This window comes from Conger conger, chromosome 9 (genome assembly GCF_963514075.1).
Source record: "Conger conger chromosome 9, fConCon1.1, whole genome shotgun sequence".
Classification (NCBI taxonomy): domain Eukaryota; kingdom Metazoa; phylum Chordata; class Actinopteri; order Anguilliformes; family Congridae; genus Conger; species Conger conger.
The window spans coordinates 24,775,103-24,792,453 of NC_083768.1; the positions used below are offsets into that span (position 1 = coordinate 24,775,103).

Here is a 17,351-nt window from a genome sequence, read left to right on the forward strand (position 1 = left end):
TGGAACATTCTTAAAAAGAAAGAATGCACCGGTGAGCTCAGCAACACCAAAAGACCCGGAAGACCACGGAAAACAACTGTGGTGGATGACAGAATAATTATTTCCCTGGTGAAGAAAAACCCCTTCACAACAGTTGGCCAGATCAAGAACACTCTCCAGGAGGTAGGTGTATGTGTGTCAAAGTCAACAATCAAGAGAAGACTTCACCAGAGTGAATACAGAGGGTTCACCACAAGATGTAAACCATTGGTGAGCCTCAAAAACAGGAAGGCCAGATTAGAGTTTGCCAAACAACATCTAAAAAAGCCTTTACAGTTCTGGAACAACATCCTATGGACAGATGAGACAAAGATCAACTTGTACCAGAATGATGGGAAGAGAAGAGTATGGAGAAGGAAAGGAACTGCTCATGATCCAAAACATACCACCTCATCAGTGAAGCATGGTGGTGGTAGTGTCATCGTGTGGGCATGTATGGCTGCCAATGGAACTGGTTCCCTTGTATTTATTGATGATGTGACTGCTGACCAAAGCATCAGGATGAATTCTGAAGTGTTTCGGACAATATTATCTGCTCATATTCAGCCAAATGCTTCAGAACTCATTGGACGGCGCTTCACAGTGCAGATGGACAATGACCCGAAGCATACTGCGAAAGCAACCAAAGAGTTTTTTAAGGCAAAGAAGTGGAATGTTATGCAATGGTCAAGTCAATCACCTGACCTGAATCCGATTGAACATGCATTTCATTGCTGAAGACAAAACTGAAGGGAAAATACCCCAAGAACAAGCAGGAACAGTTGCAGTAGAGGCCTGGCAGAGCATCACCAGGGATGAAACCCAGCGTCTGGTGATGTCTATGCGTTCCAGACATCAGGTTGTAATTGACTGCAAAGGATTTGCAACCAAGTATTAAAAAGTGAAAGTTTGATTTATGATTGTTAGTTTGTCCCATTACTTTTGGTCCCTTAAAAAGTGGGAGGCACATATACAAACTGTTGTAATTCCTACACCGTTCACCTGATTTGGATGTAAATACCCTCAAATTAAAGCTGAAAGTCTGCAGATAAAGCATATCATGTTCGTTTCATTTCAATTCCATTGTGGTGGTGTATAGAGCCAAAAAGAGGAGAAATGTGTCGATATCCCAATATTTATGGACCTGACTGTATATGCTTGAAATACGTAAGACAGATCATTCTGATTTTTGCAGAAAGTTTATTCCGTTTATTCAGCTTTTTTGTTTGCAGCCTTGTTACCATCTATACAAAAGTGGTCATACTTGCATTGAAATGTGCATGTCTATAGGGAAAATGTAGTTTTTTCCACTATTACTGTATATGTACTGCTGAAACACCTGGCTATCATTTCAGTGAATGACCTACCCAGGTGTTTTTTGTTTGTGCCCCATTATACAAACAATCTTTGGATTGGCATTTGCATTATTTAGCCTTGGTGGGGAAAATGGATGCAGCCAGAGGTAGAGATAGAAGACGTCACAGAAATCATGGTCTGCCCCTGAGGGAAGCATGTTTGAGGGTTCAACCAAACTTGCCCAGATCCACAGTGGCTTCAATAGTGAGGATTTTCAGGCAAACCAACAGGTACTATACAGTATTTACAGCATTCTGACTGAGGCATTCAATTAGCCTTTAGCTAAGCCACACCCTAGAATGCAGACTGGCCAATCACAGAGCAGCCAAGAACAAGCTCCGACAGGGGTCCGACACTTTCATGACTCTAGTGCAGGCGTCTCATATTTTCGTAGTTTTCGACACTCGTTTCTGTGGACTATAAAATAATTATGGTTAAACGTTGTGCCTGGGGCACTTGTAACACTTGTAAAGTTTTGCCTTTAACCCTACAAAAGTTACACTATTCGGTATTCCGTTATTTCAGGCTATAAATTGGGTTCGCTAACCTAAAATATGAAGAATCAAAGGTGCTAGCAAGTAGCAAGCTTAGCGATAGCTTAACTATCACGTGAACACAGTCTGGATTCTATTTTTCTACATAAAACTAGCAGCTAGATGTTGACTTTGTTATTCATGATCCAGGGTGTGGATAAGCCCAGTTCACTATATACAGTAATTTGCACATATATTGTCTGCCTATCAGTATCATAAGTCTACTGTTGGCCTGGCCCATCAAAATGCCTTTGTGTGTGCTGTACAACTCGCAACAAATCGTGTACAATTCATAACAAACCGTGTAACAAATCGTGTAACAAATCGTGTAACAAATCGTGTAACAAATCGTTCCATAGGTGAGGTTTGTAAGAATATTAAAAGAAAATGTTGATTAATTTGTTAAAAGTAGTTCATAAGCTATCTAGCTTATCTTGCTGTAGTTTATAGTTGAGAAACTAATATGATGCACTTAATGGAGGTTGCTAGCTAAAACACATGGAAGTCAGCCATAACACAAAGTTCAAGTCATATACGTTATGCATTTATAGTTACTTAGCAAGCAAGCTTCAACTGGAAGAATTGCCAGAATAAAATCATAAGCTTCACTAGAATTACTTTATTCAGGCAGCATCAAGTTCTGGTTGGTTAATGTTAACTTCCCGTTTACATTTGCTCATGTTAACTGCTGCAAGATGCAATGACCTGTTAATATAGTAGCATATCCATGATCTGCCGTATTCCATAATCATACTACTCCTATGCGTATAGCTACATATATTACTATTATGCTTTATCTACCATATACACATTGTAATAGCTGCTATGTTGGCTGTCATTGATATATTACTATAGCCATTAATAAAATAATTATATTTACAGTGGATTATTGTGTTTCCTTTGGTCATTTATATAATGATATTGATGTAATGACAGACGAAAAAAATGAATATCACCCGTTTACGACAAATTTGTTTTACTTTCATTCATAGTAACACTGCCATATTGTGTGCCACAAGCTAATTACCTACCTAATACCCACTTGCTAACTCGTGTTCCCTTATAACTCCGTGATTAACACAACTTTATAGTTGTATAAAAGTACATGTCTGTTTTAGTACATTTCCTTTTGAGACAATGGATATCATTTTTAAAATAAATATCCTGATTCTTGGCGACAAAAAGCATGTTTATTATATATATATATTATAAACTCACTGAGTAAGTGTCTAAGGAAACGCTGTCATATGTGTACTGCACTTAGGGCCAAATTTGTGAAGAATGGGAACATTGTGAGGTTCCAGTACATCTTTTATTTCTCCCAGAAGTCGAATTATTTGTATGGCTGGGTGTTTGTCAGAGAAGTCGCAGGTGATTTTCTTTTTTTGCAGTCCCTTTAATTTCATGTTTTTTTATTTTTATTTTATTTTTTTAAATTTTATTTAGGAGCATAACTAATCAAAACAAACACACACTCTTTCCACGATGGACAAAAGCAATCAAAAGCAGCATATCTTTTCATTTAGTCTACTCATATTATTTACTAGTGGCAACACTGTCACTATGGTTGCGCACATTATTTCAGTCACTTCCACAAACTTTAAGTTTGCTTAGCATCACATATTGGTTAATTTAATACATTATTTTGTAAATAGCTTCTGTGACAAACACCCAGCCTTAATTATTGCTTGGCTGCAATCCTTAATTAATATTTACTGTTAACAATCTGTTTGATGATTTCTTGCCCTTGGATAATGTATGAAAGAGTGTTATTTTTGTTGCAAAGATTATTCAAGTGCATCTTTGAAGCCTAGATCTGTGTTTCTGTTTTGCGCTTCGCTTTCGCCTTATCTTTAGAGTCGCATACTTTTGATACACAAGTCGACCGTTGCGTTAACTTTAGTAAATCCAACGGAATACATAATCAGCCACACTTATAGTATCTCAGCCCTTTATTTGCGCGATCCACCCTTAAACGCATATCACGCATTTACAGCTGTTCTAGCCCCATGCCAGTTTGGGCAGAATGCTTCATATGTGAGCCTGAAAATCGTCGCAAAAGGTTTAGCACATCTGGCCCTTAATCTCACCCAGTAATCCTACATGACCCAAACACTGTGGGCAGTATAACACAAAGTTGGAAGCTTTTCGTTTTTTATTGACACTTTTGGTAAAGTTAATACTGCGAAAAAGATTTCTCAGACAAAAATATTCCGACTTTATTCAGCTAAAATGACATGTCAACCAGGCTGTTGATGTATCCTTTAGAAAAGCAACGTAAAACGTTAATGAACCGGAGACAAATGGATTCGTTCTGACGGGTAATTTATTGAAATGCATTCACGCAAATGTAGCTTTGAAGTGATGTGCTTACGATTGTTCCTCGGCTATATTGTTGGCCAACCAACTAGCAAACACGCATAGAAAACAAACTTGCTATAATCAGGCGATTTATTTCACACACGAGTTTGGAGGTATAATCCAATCCATTTAGTTCATTATGGTCATAGAACTGCACTGCTCTCCAGAGAGGCAGTTGTCAGTGAAATCATCTGATCAGTTCTGACCAATGGCTTTCTGAGCGACTGAAACGCTGGGGTATATAGACAAGAGATTGGAGACATGTGAAGACAGCGCTCCATAGACTATTATAAAAAGCCATTACATTTTAATATTTGTAATGTAAAAATAAAATAAAAATATTGTTTCACAAACTACTATGCATAATTTGTACCGGTATTGTTTATGATATATTTCACATCATATTTTATGAGTTGTGACATCACTTTGAGTTACTCCCCAAGTAACTCAAAATCGCTCCAAAGAAGGCCTAGTCTCTTTAGTTTGTGCTGTATTTGTTTTATTAATGCCGTTATGCTTGTTTTTATATTAAGAGTTTTATTATTAGCTATGCCGTCATCTTCCACACCAGCATGCTCCGTATCGGCCCAAAGTGGTGTCATTCGTTTGTGCTGGGTTTGTGGTCACTTGTGTTGTAGAAATGATTGTTTCGTTATTCTTTTTGAGAGAGTAGCCTAAACTTTGACTTGTGAATAAACATCCACCGTCTCATATTTGCACATTTATCATCACGTCTAAGATATTTTCAATAATCATTCAATTAGCTATTCACAATTTTTAAGTCGTTCACATAGATTGTAGCCTAACTGAGTCAGTAGAGAAGGTAAGAAGAACCTATCCTCACTGACCAATCAGTCCAACCACCTGATTTCATTAGACTCGTTTTCTTTACCACTGCACTCTTTGGCCGCGTTCAATTTATCTTGATCGGCGCAGATTAGAATATATCACAGGTTTTCTTTTATGTTTTACAACAAACCCTTTGAGTTGCAGTGGAGGCTCCTGAGCTCAAAATCGAGGAGGCAGAACATAACCCCTTAAGCGAATTATTGGTCTTGACCTGTTTTCAATCATTTTCCTTGATTAACAACTTTGCCAATGATGGGCTTAATCAATTGGCAGGTAAACACATAGCTTCTTTCTTCGTGCCATATTAGAGAGATGAATCGATTCAATTTCAGATACTTCGTCGCTACAAAGTATTCACAATATAATTCAATTGATAAGGACGCGGTACCAACCAATGAGAAGGAGGATGAGGCAAATAAAGGTGGTTTCAGAAACAGCTCTGCAGAACAACAGTTAATATTTGGATGGCATCCTGATATAAAGAGACATAAAGAGTGAAAGAAGCAGAAGCAGAAGCAGAAGCAGAAGCAGAAGCGTCAATAGTCAATAGTCAATAGTCAAGGTCCTCATGGCAGACACCTTCTCCATCTTCTTCTTCCTCCTGTGCGCCGCAGTGCTCTCCTTTATCCTCTTTTTCAAATCTTCAAAAAAAAGGTGCAGCCCCTATAAGTTCCCCCCTGGACCCAAACCTTGGCCCCTCATCGGCAATCTCAACATCCTCAACATGAAATTCCCTCAGAGAACCATGTGCAAGGTAAAACGATGCCTGTAGGTATGAATCGGCATTGGGGGTGCGCTCATTGTGGCGAAGGGGGCCGCTCGCCACCCCATCATCGGTACACAACAAAAAGATTAACAAATGGCTATTTGGCATTATAAATTTATACATTTAAATGCACAAATTAAAACGACTAAAAATAAAATGAAGCAACTGCAGGGATTAGTAGTCTACAGTTTAAAACCGTATGTTCCATAATGCATCAGGACAGGTGACGCTCATTTCAAGCTGGCTGGTATCGAATTTCAGAAGCTAAACGGAAGCTGAATGCTTTGCTTTGCATACAGGTTGTATGCATTTAGTATAACCGCATTTAATGACACTGCATGGCGTGATGGTGTGCTAATTGGTAAATTGGGTTTCCAAAAAATAAAAGCAGCAGGGGATCGCCATAATACAGTAACTCGGAACTCTGTCATGGTGCTCTCCTGAGATTGTCGAATATCACGTTAATTTTTGCCATTGTGTTTTCAAGTAGTCTATTTAAACGACTGCTATGCAGGGGTGCTTCAGGTGCTATTCGGAACATCGTGAACTACACAACCTACCTATGGATTATTTTTCGCTCCCATTCCAAATCAATGTATTTTAGTGTATGTGATAGTCAAACAACCATAATCACAAACCACATTCCTCAGGAGGAAGTACTACCATTGAACAGACGTTAACTTCTGGTGGAACCTGGTGGTGCTAATTCTCTCGTTTTCCTGGGTTTCTACCACATTTTAGCTTGTCTACCGGCGTTCTCCCGTTATTTCCCCCGGGAAACTCCCGTAAATTCACGTGCTTTCAAAGTTTACTACGAAATCACGAGATACTTTGTGACAACAGGCAAATTGAATTGTATACCATTCAGAGCCCTGTTTCCAATCTCTTGTCTATGAGGTCTGTAAGAATATAATATTAATTGTGATTAATTGGTGATATGTCGGTTGTCTAACTGCTTCAGTTGAGCTGGCAAGCTAAGTAATTAGTCATAGCAACAAAGTGGCAAGCATTCAATTACGTGGCGTCTCCTGAGCTGACAATTGGTGGGGCACAAAACTTTAAACGAATCATTGATCTCAAGCCGTACATTCATTCTTAGCGGGCCAACGATATAGGACTAATCAATTGGGAAGTAACACACAGCTTCTTTAAAAAAACTGTTTTAATCACTAAGTAGCCTAGCCTACCCTTACCAAAAAGATACACCAGCAATAACAAAACCTGCGCTTCAAAATTGTTTACAACCTAGTAGCCTATACGCATTGCAGATCTTTTCCACTCCAGTCTATTTTCCGAGTTTGAGACCGGAGAAAGAAGTCCGCAAATAATGTTTATGTACACAATTTCGTTATGCAAATAAAATATATGCATAGGTTACTAAACTGCCTAACTGGGGAGAGCTGACTAGATCAGATGGTACTGAGTATTCTCTGTCGCTGCTTGGTGATTTAAAACTGTTTCTCAATTGTATTTATCTTTTTAACACGATGTGAAGACGCTGCATGTTAATCCGATTGCTTCGTCAAATATAACTCACTTCTATTAAGTTATCTGTCTGAAAAGTTACAAATATAACTATACAACCAAAATCATAATTTGAGTAGTTTAAGATTTATTTTGATAATTAACATTGCTTATCGTACTTTCAAGCTGTTCTGTTACTGAAATGTCTCTCGCATACATAGCTTGCGTGATGGCGCCCTCTAGAGTAACTGAAAATGTCTTCCAGAACTAAGATGAGTACACTTGGTCAACTATATATATTTTAAAAACACTTGCAGAATGTTAAGAGAATGTTTTGTTTTTCTAGTGACAGACAACATGTTGGGGATGAATTGTTTTGTCCCTAGCAGATTTAGATTTGGTGCAATAAAAATTTAGAACATGTAAATGTATGATATTTCTGCTTTTTGTGAAGATTATGTGTACCAAACATGTCTCGTTTCTTAGGACTTTATACTTTGTACTTTAGTCTTGATGGCATACGTGCCCTTCAAATTCAGCCATCATCCATGTCTCTGCTAGTGAAACAGTTTTATTAAGAGTATTGAAAACGGGGGTAAAGGGTTGTTGTGGCTTATCGGTGTAGAACAGAAAACTCACAGCAATCGGTAGCTAGGTAGCGTAACGAGTGTAAAATTGCCTGAGTCCCAGGTGGGATTTAGGCCTCTCAATTTGAGGGTTGCGTCATCAGGGAGCGTTGTCGAGCTAACCTGCTACCAGCCTTCGCTTTCACTGCACCACGCTACAGTAGCATTAGCTCGTTTTGGCTTTAGGCCTATGGACATTAGTGCAAAAATTGAGGCCAAAAGGAGAGGATGGAACTCACCCTCTTAGTGATGCATGTCACCTCCCCTATTCCTCCTCCTGCTATTGCCAGATTGAATATCAAGCAGTTAAGGGGTCTTCCCCAGCTTACCTCCAAACAATCATCAGACCCTACACCCCTGCCAGACCTCTTCTTTCAGCCTCCACAGGCCGCTTGGCACCTCCCCCTCTCCGAACCTCCACCTCACACTCACGACTACCGTCTGTTCTGGCTCCACGGTGGTGGAATGAACTCCCCGTTGAGGTCAGAACTGTAGAATCTCTCCCCACCTTCAAGCGCAAACTGAAGATGCACCTCTTCAAGCAGCACCTCTCCCCGTCCCTCCATACCTCCCTGTGAACCTTAATTGTCTTTCTGTGATTTACTTTGTGTATCAGCATTTTTAGTTGGCTGGGTAAGCAGTGTTTGGATAGTTAAGTTTGGTCATTTTGCTTTGTTTGTTTGTTTGTGTGTTTATTTGTTTGTTTAAAAAAAAAAAAGAATAATAATTCAAATAGGCCCTAGTCCTTATCTTTGTTGTACAGGTAGCAGTTGAAATTGTACTTCCCTCTAGGGTCTTTCAGCACACTTATCCCTGGTTATGGGTATGCACTTTGTTGTACGTCGCTGGATAAGAGCGTCTGCCAAATGCCATTAATGTAATGAATATATTGCTATGTCTCTCCCCCACTTCAACCCCCCCCCCCCCACTCTCACCTCCAAACATCTCCTGCTTCCATTCTTTTTCTCCACCAACTTCTACTTTTCCTTCTTTCCTCTCCCTCTCCACACTTCCAGCTAGCAGAGCAGTATGGACCAGTGTTCACCTTCCATATGGCCAGGAAGAAGTACATCGTTCTAACTGGATATGATGCTGTGAAGGAGGCTCTGGTGACCCAGGCAAATGACTTTGGGGAGAGGGGCTTGACTTCAGTGTTTCATAAATCCAAAGGCAAGGGTGAGACTGAGCAAGTGTACACTTTATAAGGGTGATAACACGCTTTACAAGGGTGTTCATGTGGAATTGTGCACATCTTATTTATTTGTTGCTTTCAACATGCCTTCATGCCCAACCTGTTAATATGCATTTCCCCAGACTACAAATGAACAGCTAAGGTCAAGCATTTTCTTAAAATGATCTTATCTTATTCCCATAAGGCAACTTGTGCAAAATTGAGAATTGACATTTTCACATAAATTCATACTAATGGAAACCTAGCTACTAACGCTATGCCACTGACAGAGTGTGGTTAAAAGACACCGGTATAATAGTCCCTAGTACCTGGAGATCTCCTCTGTCTCTGTCCCCATTGGCAGGCATTATGTTTGGGGTGGGCGAGTCCTGGAAGACCATGCGCCGCTTCACGCTGTCCACTCTGCGGGACTTTGGCATGGGCCGCAGTACTATTGAGGACCGCATCATAGACGAGGCACAGCAGACGCTGGACATCTTTGCACAATACAAAGGTGAGCCTTCCTCAAACAAGAATTACACCTGGGTAAAACTTCCTTTAAACCAGAAGATTTATACCAGATGGTAAGAAAGTAGACTACATCATGGTAAACGCCTTGTGCTTGAATGACAATGATAATAATAAAATTGCATGAATTGATAACCGTTCACACTCCACAAAGCCTTACCTGGTATATGCATGTTCAAGTGCAGGAGAACTTCCAAAAAAAACAAATGTAGTAAATGCATGTGTTGGGGCAGTAAATGGGGCAATCATTTGAAATAATACCCTGCAAAAGCGGTGGCTCATGGCTCAGGCAGTAAGAACAGTCGTGTGGCAGTCGGAGGGTTGGGGTCCCCCACCCGGGCTGTGTCGAGGTGTCCCTGACCAAGACACCTAACCCTCCTGACGAGCTGGTCGGCGCCTTGCGTGGCAGCCAATTGCTGTCGGTGTGTGAGTGTGTGTATGAATGGGTGAATGAGAAGCATCAATTGTACAGCGCTTTGGATAAAGGCGCTATATAAATGCCAACCATTTACCATTTACCAAAATGCACTCTGAGCAATTTATTAGGCAGACCTGTACACCAGCTTGTTAATGCCAATATTGTTAAATTAGCCAATCATGTGGCAGCAACTAAAAGCATAAAAGCATGCAAACGTGTTCAAGAGTTTTAATTTGCGTGTCAACGAATAAACTGATGGAAAAACGCCATACAATAAGCCATAGGTGAACTAACAGCTAGATTTCAAACACACAAAAATTATTTGTCAACTATAGTACTGTAGCATTCAATTCAATGCGGTGTTTGCATTCATAACCCTCTGAAATGGCCGCAGATTGCTTGCCTGTGTGACTGTAGCTTATGGATTGAATGTAAACGGCGTATTGTAATATTTTGTGCAACATTTGTCCAATGCTGTATTGCTTTGTTCATTTTTATGTAGATACAGCATAGACGTTTGCTGGTGGTTTGATAGGCCATAAGTCAACCAACAGCAACAGAAATTATTTGATAACTGTAATAGTGTAACATTCAATTCCTTGTGGTGTTTGCATTTTTAAAAAAAACCTGAAATGGCCAGATTGCTTGCTCGAACTACTGAAGCTTGTTGATTGCTAGTTTAGAAACGCCCCTAGTGAACATTAATTGTAGGTCCTGACCTGTATCTATATGATTGTATGCATTGCACTGCTACCACACAATTGGCTGATTAGATAATTGCAGGAATAAGTGGGTGTAATAAAGTAAAAGGCACTTGGGTTGATGTCCCTAGATGTTCTCACTGCACTAACATGCCACGGACCTGCATAACGAAGCCGGATCAGGGAGTTGGCTGGAGTAATACCTGGAACCTTCCTCCCTTTTTACTTCGGTCCATGTTCCAGATTTGAGGGAACTGGGTTATCCACCTAAGTAGCCTAATCCTGCTTTGTGATACAGAGCGCAGATAATTTCAAATATGAAATTGATCAAAATATTGACATTGAATGATTGCAGCAACCGATATTGCAAATGTTATGAACCTCATTACATTATCATAACTGTAAAATATGTTGAAGTATATGTACTTCTCCTCTTCTCCCAAACAGGCAGGCCTTTCAACCCCACAATACATGTGAACTCTGCTGCTTCCAACATTATCTGTGTGCTGGTGTTTGGTCAACGCTTTCAGTATGATGACCCACACTTCCTTCGTCTGCAGCAGCTGGTCAGTGAGAGTTCTCGACTGATTGTCAGCCCTATGGTGCAGGTAAATGCTGTTTTGAAATTGGTTAGAAATTATACTTTCATACCTTTTTATAGTTACTTCTGACCAGACATGGTTCAGGATCAGATAACGGTTTAACCTGATGACCGTTTTATCATTAAACTTTGATTCATAGTTGCAAAGGAATCTCCACACCTCTGCCAGTTGGAGCCAGAGACTATTAATTAAGGCAAACGACAGCCATCAATTGTAGAATAGAACCGGGAATGGGGGCAATTGGCATCCACACCACAGACAAAGGTGGCTAAACAACATTAGCTTCAACGCCAATAATCCGGAATTGGAAGGATAGGTTTATTTGCAATATTCTAAATCTATTGTCTGCTGCCATTTGCCATGTTTCCATTTGTTTAAAATGCATTTTAAAACATTTTTTTCCAAGTCTAAATTTCTCACTATCTATGTATATACCCAAACTGTCACGCTCATCTTGGGAATTTCACAAGCTAGCTCACATAGTATATCAACAGTCGATAGCTAAGGTAAGGACGCTGACTTATCCAATTATATATTTTTTTGCTAGATAGCCAGGTTGAGATGAGCACAACTATAACGTCCTTATGAAAACAAACAAACAAACAAGCTAGCTAACGTTATCGATAATGTGACCTTATGAAAGCAAACTAGCTAGCTAAATTAATATAAACAGAAATAGGCTAATGGTCCTTAAAAGGCACTCTAATTTAAGTGAACCTAACATTGGTAAAAAATGTTTGCATCGTCTTGCCTGGAGGCCAGCGGCACTATGGGTCACGAGTTACAGGGAAGGGGCATCCTCGTGTGACGCACAACGAGGAGACCATTCTCAACCACTTGAAAATAGTATGATACATTTAAAACCCTTACCCTTCCAAAACTAAAGAACGAACATACAATACTTTCATTGTGTTTCTTCAATGCTCTCCTGTGCAAATTGCATATAAGAACCTAGAAAGTGTGACCAACCACCATCTTAATCCTTTTTAAGGTGTGAGATTCAAATATCTGAAATGACTATATAGCATGCCATCACTGAAATGTATTATGGTTTTGCCATATTTTAGCAATCGTCTTACAGTATGGGCACTATGTGGATGAGGGTGATTTAATCCTTTCATGAGCTTTGAAATGTTTGCCAGCACTTGAATTCAGAAAAGGAGCACTGGTCTGAGGTTGGTAGTGTCATTTTGCTCATAATCAATATTAATTTAGAACATTACATTACATTAATGGCATTTGGCAGACGCTCTTATCCAGAGTGACGTACAATAAAGTGCATACCCAGGTTGGCTAAAATCGCTTACAAGGAAGAACATGGTTTGGGTAACCTGATTGGAGAAACCTGGAATACTTCATAAATACAGACCCAGGTCCATTATTCATTCTGGTAACTTGCAACATGTACAGTGGTGTGAAAGTGTTTGCCCCTTCCTGATTCCTTATTTTTTTGCATGTTTGTCAAACTTAAATGTTTCAGATCAAACAAATTTAAATAGTCAAAGACAACACAAGTAAACACAAAATGCAATTTTATTGCATGCAATTATTAAGGGAGAAAAAAAATCCTAACCTACATGGCCCTGTGTGAAAAAGTGATTGCCCCCTAAACCTAATAACTGGTTGGGCCACCCTTAGCAGCAACAACTGCAATCAAGCATTTGCGATAACTTGCAATGAGTTTCTTGCAGCGCTGTGGAGGAATTTTGGCCCGCTCATCTTTGCAGAATTGTTGTAATTCAGCCACATTGGAGGGTTTTCGAGCATGAACTGCCTTTTTAAGGTCATGCCACAGCATCTCAATAGGATTCAGGTCAGTACTTTGACTAGACCACTCCAAAGCCTTCATTTTGTTTTTCTTCAGCCATTCAGAGGTGGACTTGCTGGTGTGTTTTGGATCATTGTCCTGCTGCAGAACCCAAGTTCGTTTCAGCTTGAGGTCACGAACAGATGGCTGGACATTCTCCTTCAGGAGTTTTTGGTAGACAGCAGAATTCATGGTTCCATTTATCACAGCAAGTCTTCCAGGTCCTGAAGCAGCAAAACAGCCCCAGACCATCACACTACCACCACCATATTTTACTGTTGGTATGATGTTCTTTTCCTGAAATGCGGTGTTACTTTTACGCCAGATGTAATGGGACACACACCTTCCAAAAAGTTCAACTTTGTCTCGTCAGACCACAGAGTATTTTCCCAAAAGTCTTGGGGAACATCAAGATGTTTTCTGGCAAAATTGAGACGAGCCTTAATGTTCTTTTTGCTCAGCAGTGGTTTTCGTCTTGGAACTCTGCCATGCAGGCCATTTTTGCCCAGTCTCTTTCTTATGGTGGAGTCATGAACACTGACCTTAACTTGAGGCAAGTGAGGCCTGCAGTTCTTTGGATGTTGTTGTGGGGTCTTTTGTGACCTCTTGGATGAGTCATCGCTGCGCTCTTGGGGTAATTTTGGTCGGCTGGCCACTCCTGGGAAGGTTCACCACTGTTCCATGTTTTCGCCATTTGTGGATAATGGCTCTCACTGTGGTTCGCTGGAGTCCCAAAGCTTTAGAAATGGCTTTATAACCTTTTCCGGACTGATAGATCTCAATTACTTACTTTCTCATTTGTTCCTGAATTTCTTTAGATCTCGGCATGATGTCTAGCTTTTGAGGATCATTTGGTCTACTTCACTTCGTCAGGCAGGTCCTATTTAAGTGATTTCTTGATTGAGAACAGGTGTGGCAGTAATCAGGCCTGGGTGTGGCTAGAGAAATTGAACTCAGGTTTGATAAACCACAGTTAAGTTATGTTTTAACAGGGGGGCAATCACTTTTTCACACAGGGCCATGTAGGTTTGGATTTTTTTCTCCCTTAATAATAAAAACCTTCATTTAAAAACTGCATTTTGTGTTTACTTGTGTTGTCTTTGACTAATATTTAAATTTATTTGATCTGAAACATTTAAGTGTGACAAACATGCAAAAAAACAAGAAATCAGGAAGGGGGGCAAACACTTTCACACCACTGTAACTGTTCTGTTCAGACATTACAATACTGACTATCTCTATCTTTATTTGCAGTTATACAATGCATTCCCTATACCATTCTTGATGGGTGATATTAAAAAGATTGCCACCAATGCCAATGAGGCATGGTCTTACTACAGGAAAGTGTACCAGCAGCACAAAGCAGAACATGACTGTAATGATGTGAGGAGCTTCATCGACTCCTTCATCATCAGGCAAAATGAGGTGAGACTGAGAGACTTTTCAGCACAGTAGACTTATCCTATCTTGCACCTATCACTTGCATGCTGAATCTCAAGCAGAGGTGTTAATTAAGCTTGCCTACCTGTCAAGACTTCTGCGGCCTTCCACTGTTGTAGGTGATTCATGCGACACCAAAGGCTGTTTAATACACTGAATGCAAGTTTGAACCATCAATCCCTAATGCTTATTGTTAGTCTGACAAGCTGTTGGGTAGGGATACTCTAACCTGGCCAGTACTACTTCTGCATTTCATTCTTCCCCTCTAATCAGGACAGATTTAAACCTAGGACACCAGGTGAGATTAATCTCTGGCAAAACGGTGGCAGTAATCACTCAATTAATCATCAGGTAGAATGGTAAACCAGCAGTACTACTGGCCTCATGACCTGGACTTGAATGTGTCCCTTTTCCAGTTGCCTCTCAAATGGCTTCTTTGCAGGAAATATGAATGACACATGAAGCACCTGCAATGCTGACTGCTGCTCTCACCTTCCTGTCCCTACAGGAACACAACAACCCCAACACTTACTTTGATGAGGAGAATATGGAGCGGTGTGTATCGAACCTGTTTGCTGCAGGAACAGAGACCACATCCACTACCCTTCGCTGGGGTCTCCTGTTCATGATGAAGTACCCCCATATTCAGGGTGCGTCACGACCACTGCCTGCATGCCCACTGGGTCACCAGCTGAAAATTGTTTACAATTGCTGTGGTTTTCCAGTGGTGTGTCCATACCAGACTCACCGCTGCAACTTTGTGCTGGGTCCAGGCGTTTAAGTTTGACAGCTGTGTGAATTTCCCACAATAACACCGAACACACTATACCCACCTCGGTGTGGACCCTCACCAAGAACCAATGCCACACAAAACTGAATAACAATACTGCAGAAGTGTCACCATCCTTCTCCCCCACCTCTCCTCCCAACAGAGAAGGTGCAGGCTGAGATAGAAAATGTGGTCGGCAGAGAGCGCCCCCCACGAGCAGACGACCGCAAGCGCATGCCATACACAGACGCGGTGGTGCATGAGATCCAGCGCTTTGGGGACCTACTTCCAAATAACCTGCTCCATGAGACCAAAGTGGACACCACCTTCAGGGGCTACCACATCCCAAAGGTCAGATCAGAATGTGCTCTGCACTGCGGCAACTGGCAGATCATTTAAAAGGACCTCGACATTTCAACCAGGGGTTCTGCCTCTCTTCAACAAATAAGCAATTGATTTATATAAGCTTATCTTGTTAGCTACAGCTGAACAAAGTCTGATACTGTAGTGTTTTTCTCATAGGTTTGCATTTCTGCAGTTGAAATTGTACTTCCCTCTAGGGTCTTTCAGCGCACTTGTCCCTGGTTATGGGTATGCACTTTGTTGTACGTCGCTCTGGATAAGAGCGTCTGCCAAATGCCATTAATGTAATGTAATGTAATGTAATGTACTTCAGTGTGTTGTTGAACCTACAGTCGTATGCAAACAGTGGGGGACCTCTACATTTTAACTGTAGTGCTTCTGCCTTCCACAGATGGCTTGGCTATTTTGATTTGGTGTGGTGCCAGACAAATTGAGAACAGAAGTGGAAAAACATCTTGTTTGCAGTTATAAAAAAATAAATGAAAAGCAAGTTTTTCTTCTGTTCTTAATTCTTTTGGAACCACACTAAAGTACCTGGGAGATGGGCCAGTCCTGTCCTGAGATGGTTGTCCTCGGTAACATTACAGCTCCTTTCCTGTACAGGGCACCCCAGTCATCCCCCTGCTGTCCTCTGTGCTGTATGACAAGACCCAGTGGCAGACGCCACACAAATTCAACCCCGGGCACTTCCTGGACGCAGAGGGCCGGTTTGTTAAGAGAGACGCTTTCATGCCCTTCTCTGCTGGTCAGTGATCCGTTGCCATAGTGACATGCATTTCAGTCCAATAGCCTTGCGCCACAACTTCCTGCAGGGTCCCCCAACAGTCCCCTCTCTCCGCTCATCTCCCACAGGTCAGAGAAAATGCATTGGGGAGACCCTGGCTAAGATGGAGCTTTTCCTGTTCTTCACCAGCTTCTTACAGAGATTCAAATTCCAACCCCCCCCAGGAGTCCAGCCTCAGGATCTGGACCTCTCACCATGCCCTGGGGTCACCAGCTCACCCACACCCTATGAGCTCTGTGCCATCAGCCACTGACATGCGTCAATGCCTTGGAACAGAAAGACAAGTGGCAGACTAATGTGAAACCTTGCTTACTGTCACATGGTCGCCTTATTAAAGTAGCTGTAGTAATTTTGTACATCAATGTGAATTTTCATATTTGTGTTTATTTAAAAATAAAAAAACTTGCATTTTCTTTATTTCTGTCCATTTTATAAATTTCAGAGAAATCCCATACCAATTTTTGGCTTTGGGTTACAGGAAAACCGTGCATGTTAAAGTTGAGGCAAAGGAAAGTGTTCGAACCATACAAAAATAAACCGTTGGTAATGAAAGACTGAGTCAGCAGTCAATTGTGCTACAAAGGGCATTGGGCATACAGAGAACGCAATCAGGGTCATTGATGTTCCTGCCATTTTTGTGATTGTGGCAGGTGGTTCAGCGAGTAAGTAAGTCTCCTGCATGTCAATCACATCTAGCCATTCATTCCACACATTTTGCAATGCGCCATTGAATATCGCCATTCGTACATTTAACATAACGTCCATTGGCTTTAACCTGCATTCTCTGACTCACCA

At 40.9% G+C, this 17,351-nt stretch overlaps 1 protein-coding gene across 1 annotated transcript; it reads left to right on the top strand.

The window, feature by feature from the left end:
• Positions 1-5,620: 5,620 nt before the first annotated feature.
• On the top strand, positions 5,621-16,973 carry LOC133137258 (cytochrome P450 2K1-like). Its single transcript, XM_061255423.1, has 9 exons — positions 5,621-5,871; positions 8,990-9,149; positions 9,509-9,658; positions 11,239-11,399; positions 14,455-14,625; positions 15,149-15,290; positions 15,573-15,760; positions 16,376-16,517; positions 16,625-16,973. Exons 1-9 carry the CDS (start codon positions 5,686-5,688, stop codon positions 16,807-16,809), a joined length of 1,485 nt encoding a protein of 494 aa, XP_061111407.1. The 5' UTR covers positions 5,621-5,685; the 3' UTR covers positions 16,810-16,973.
• Positions 16,974-17,351: the final 378 nt, after the last annotated feature.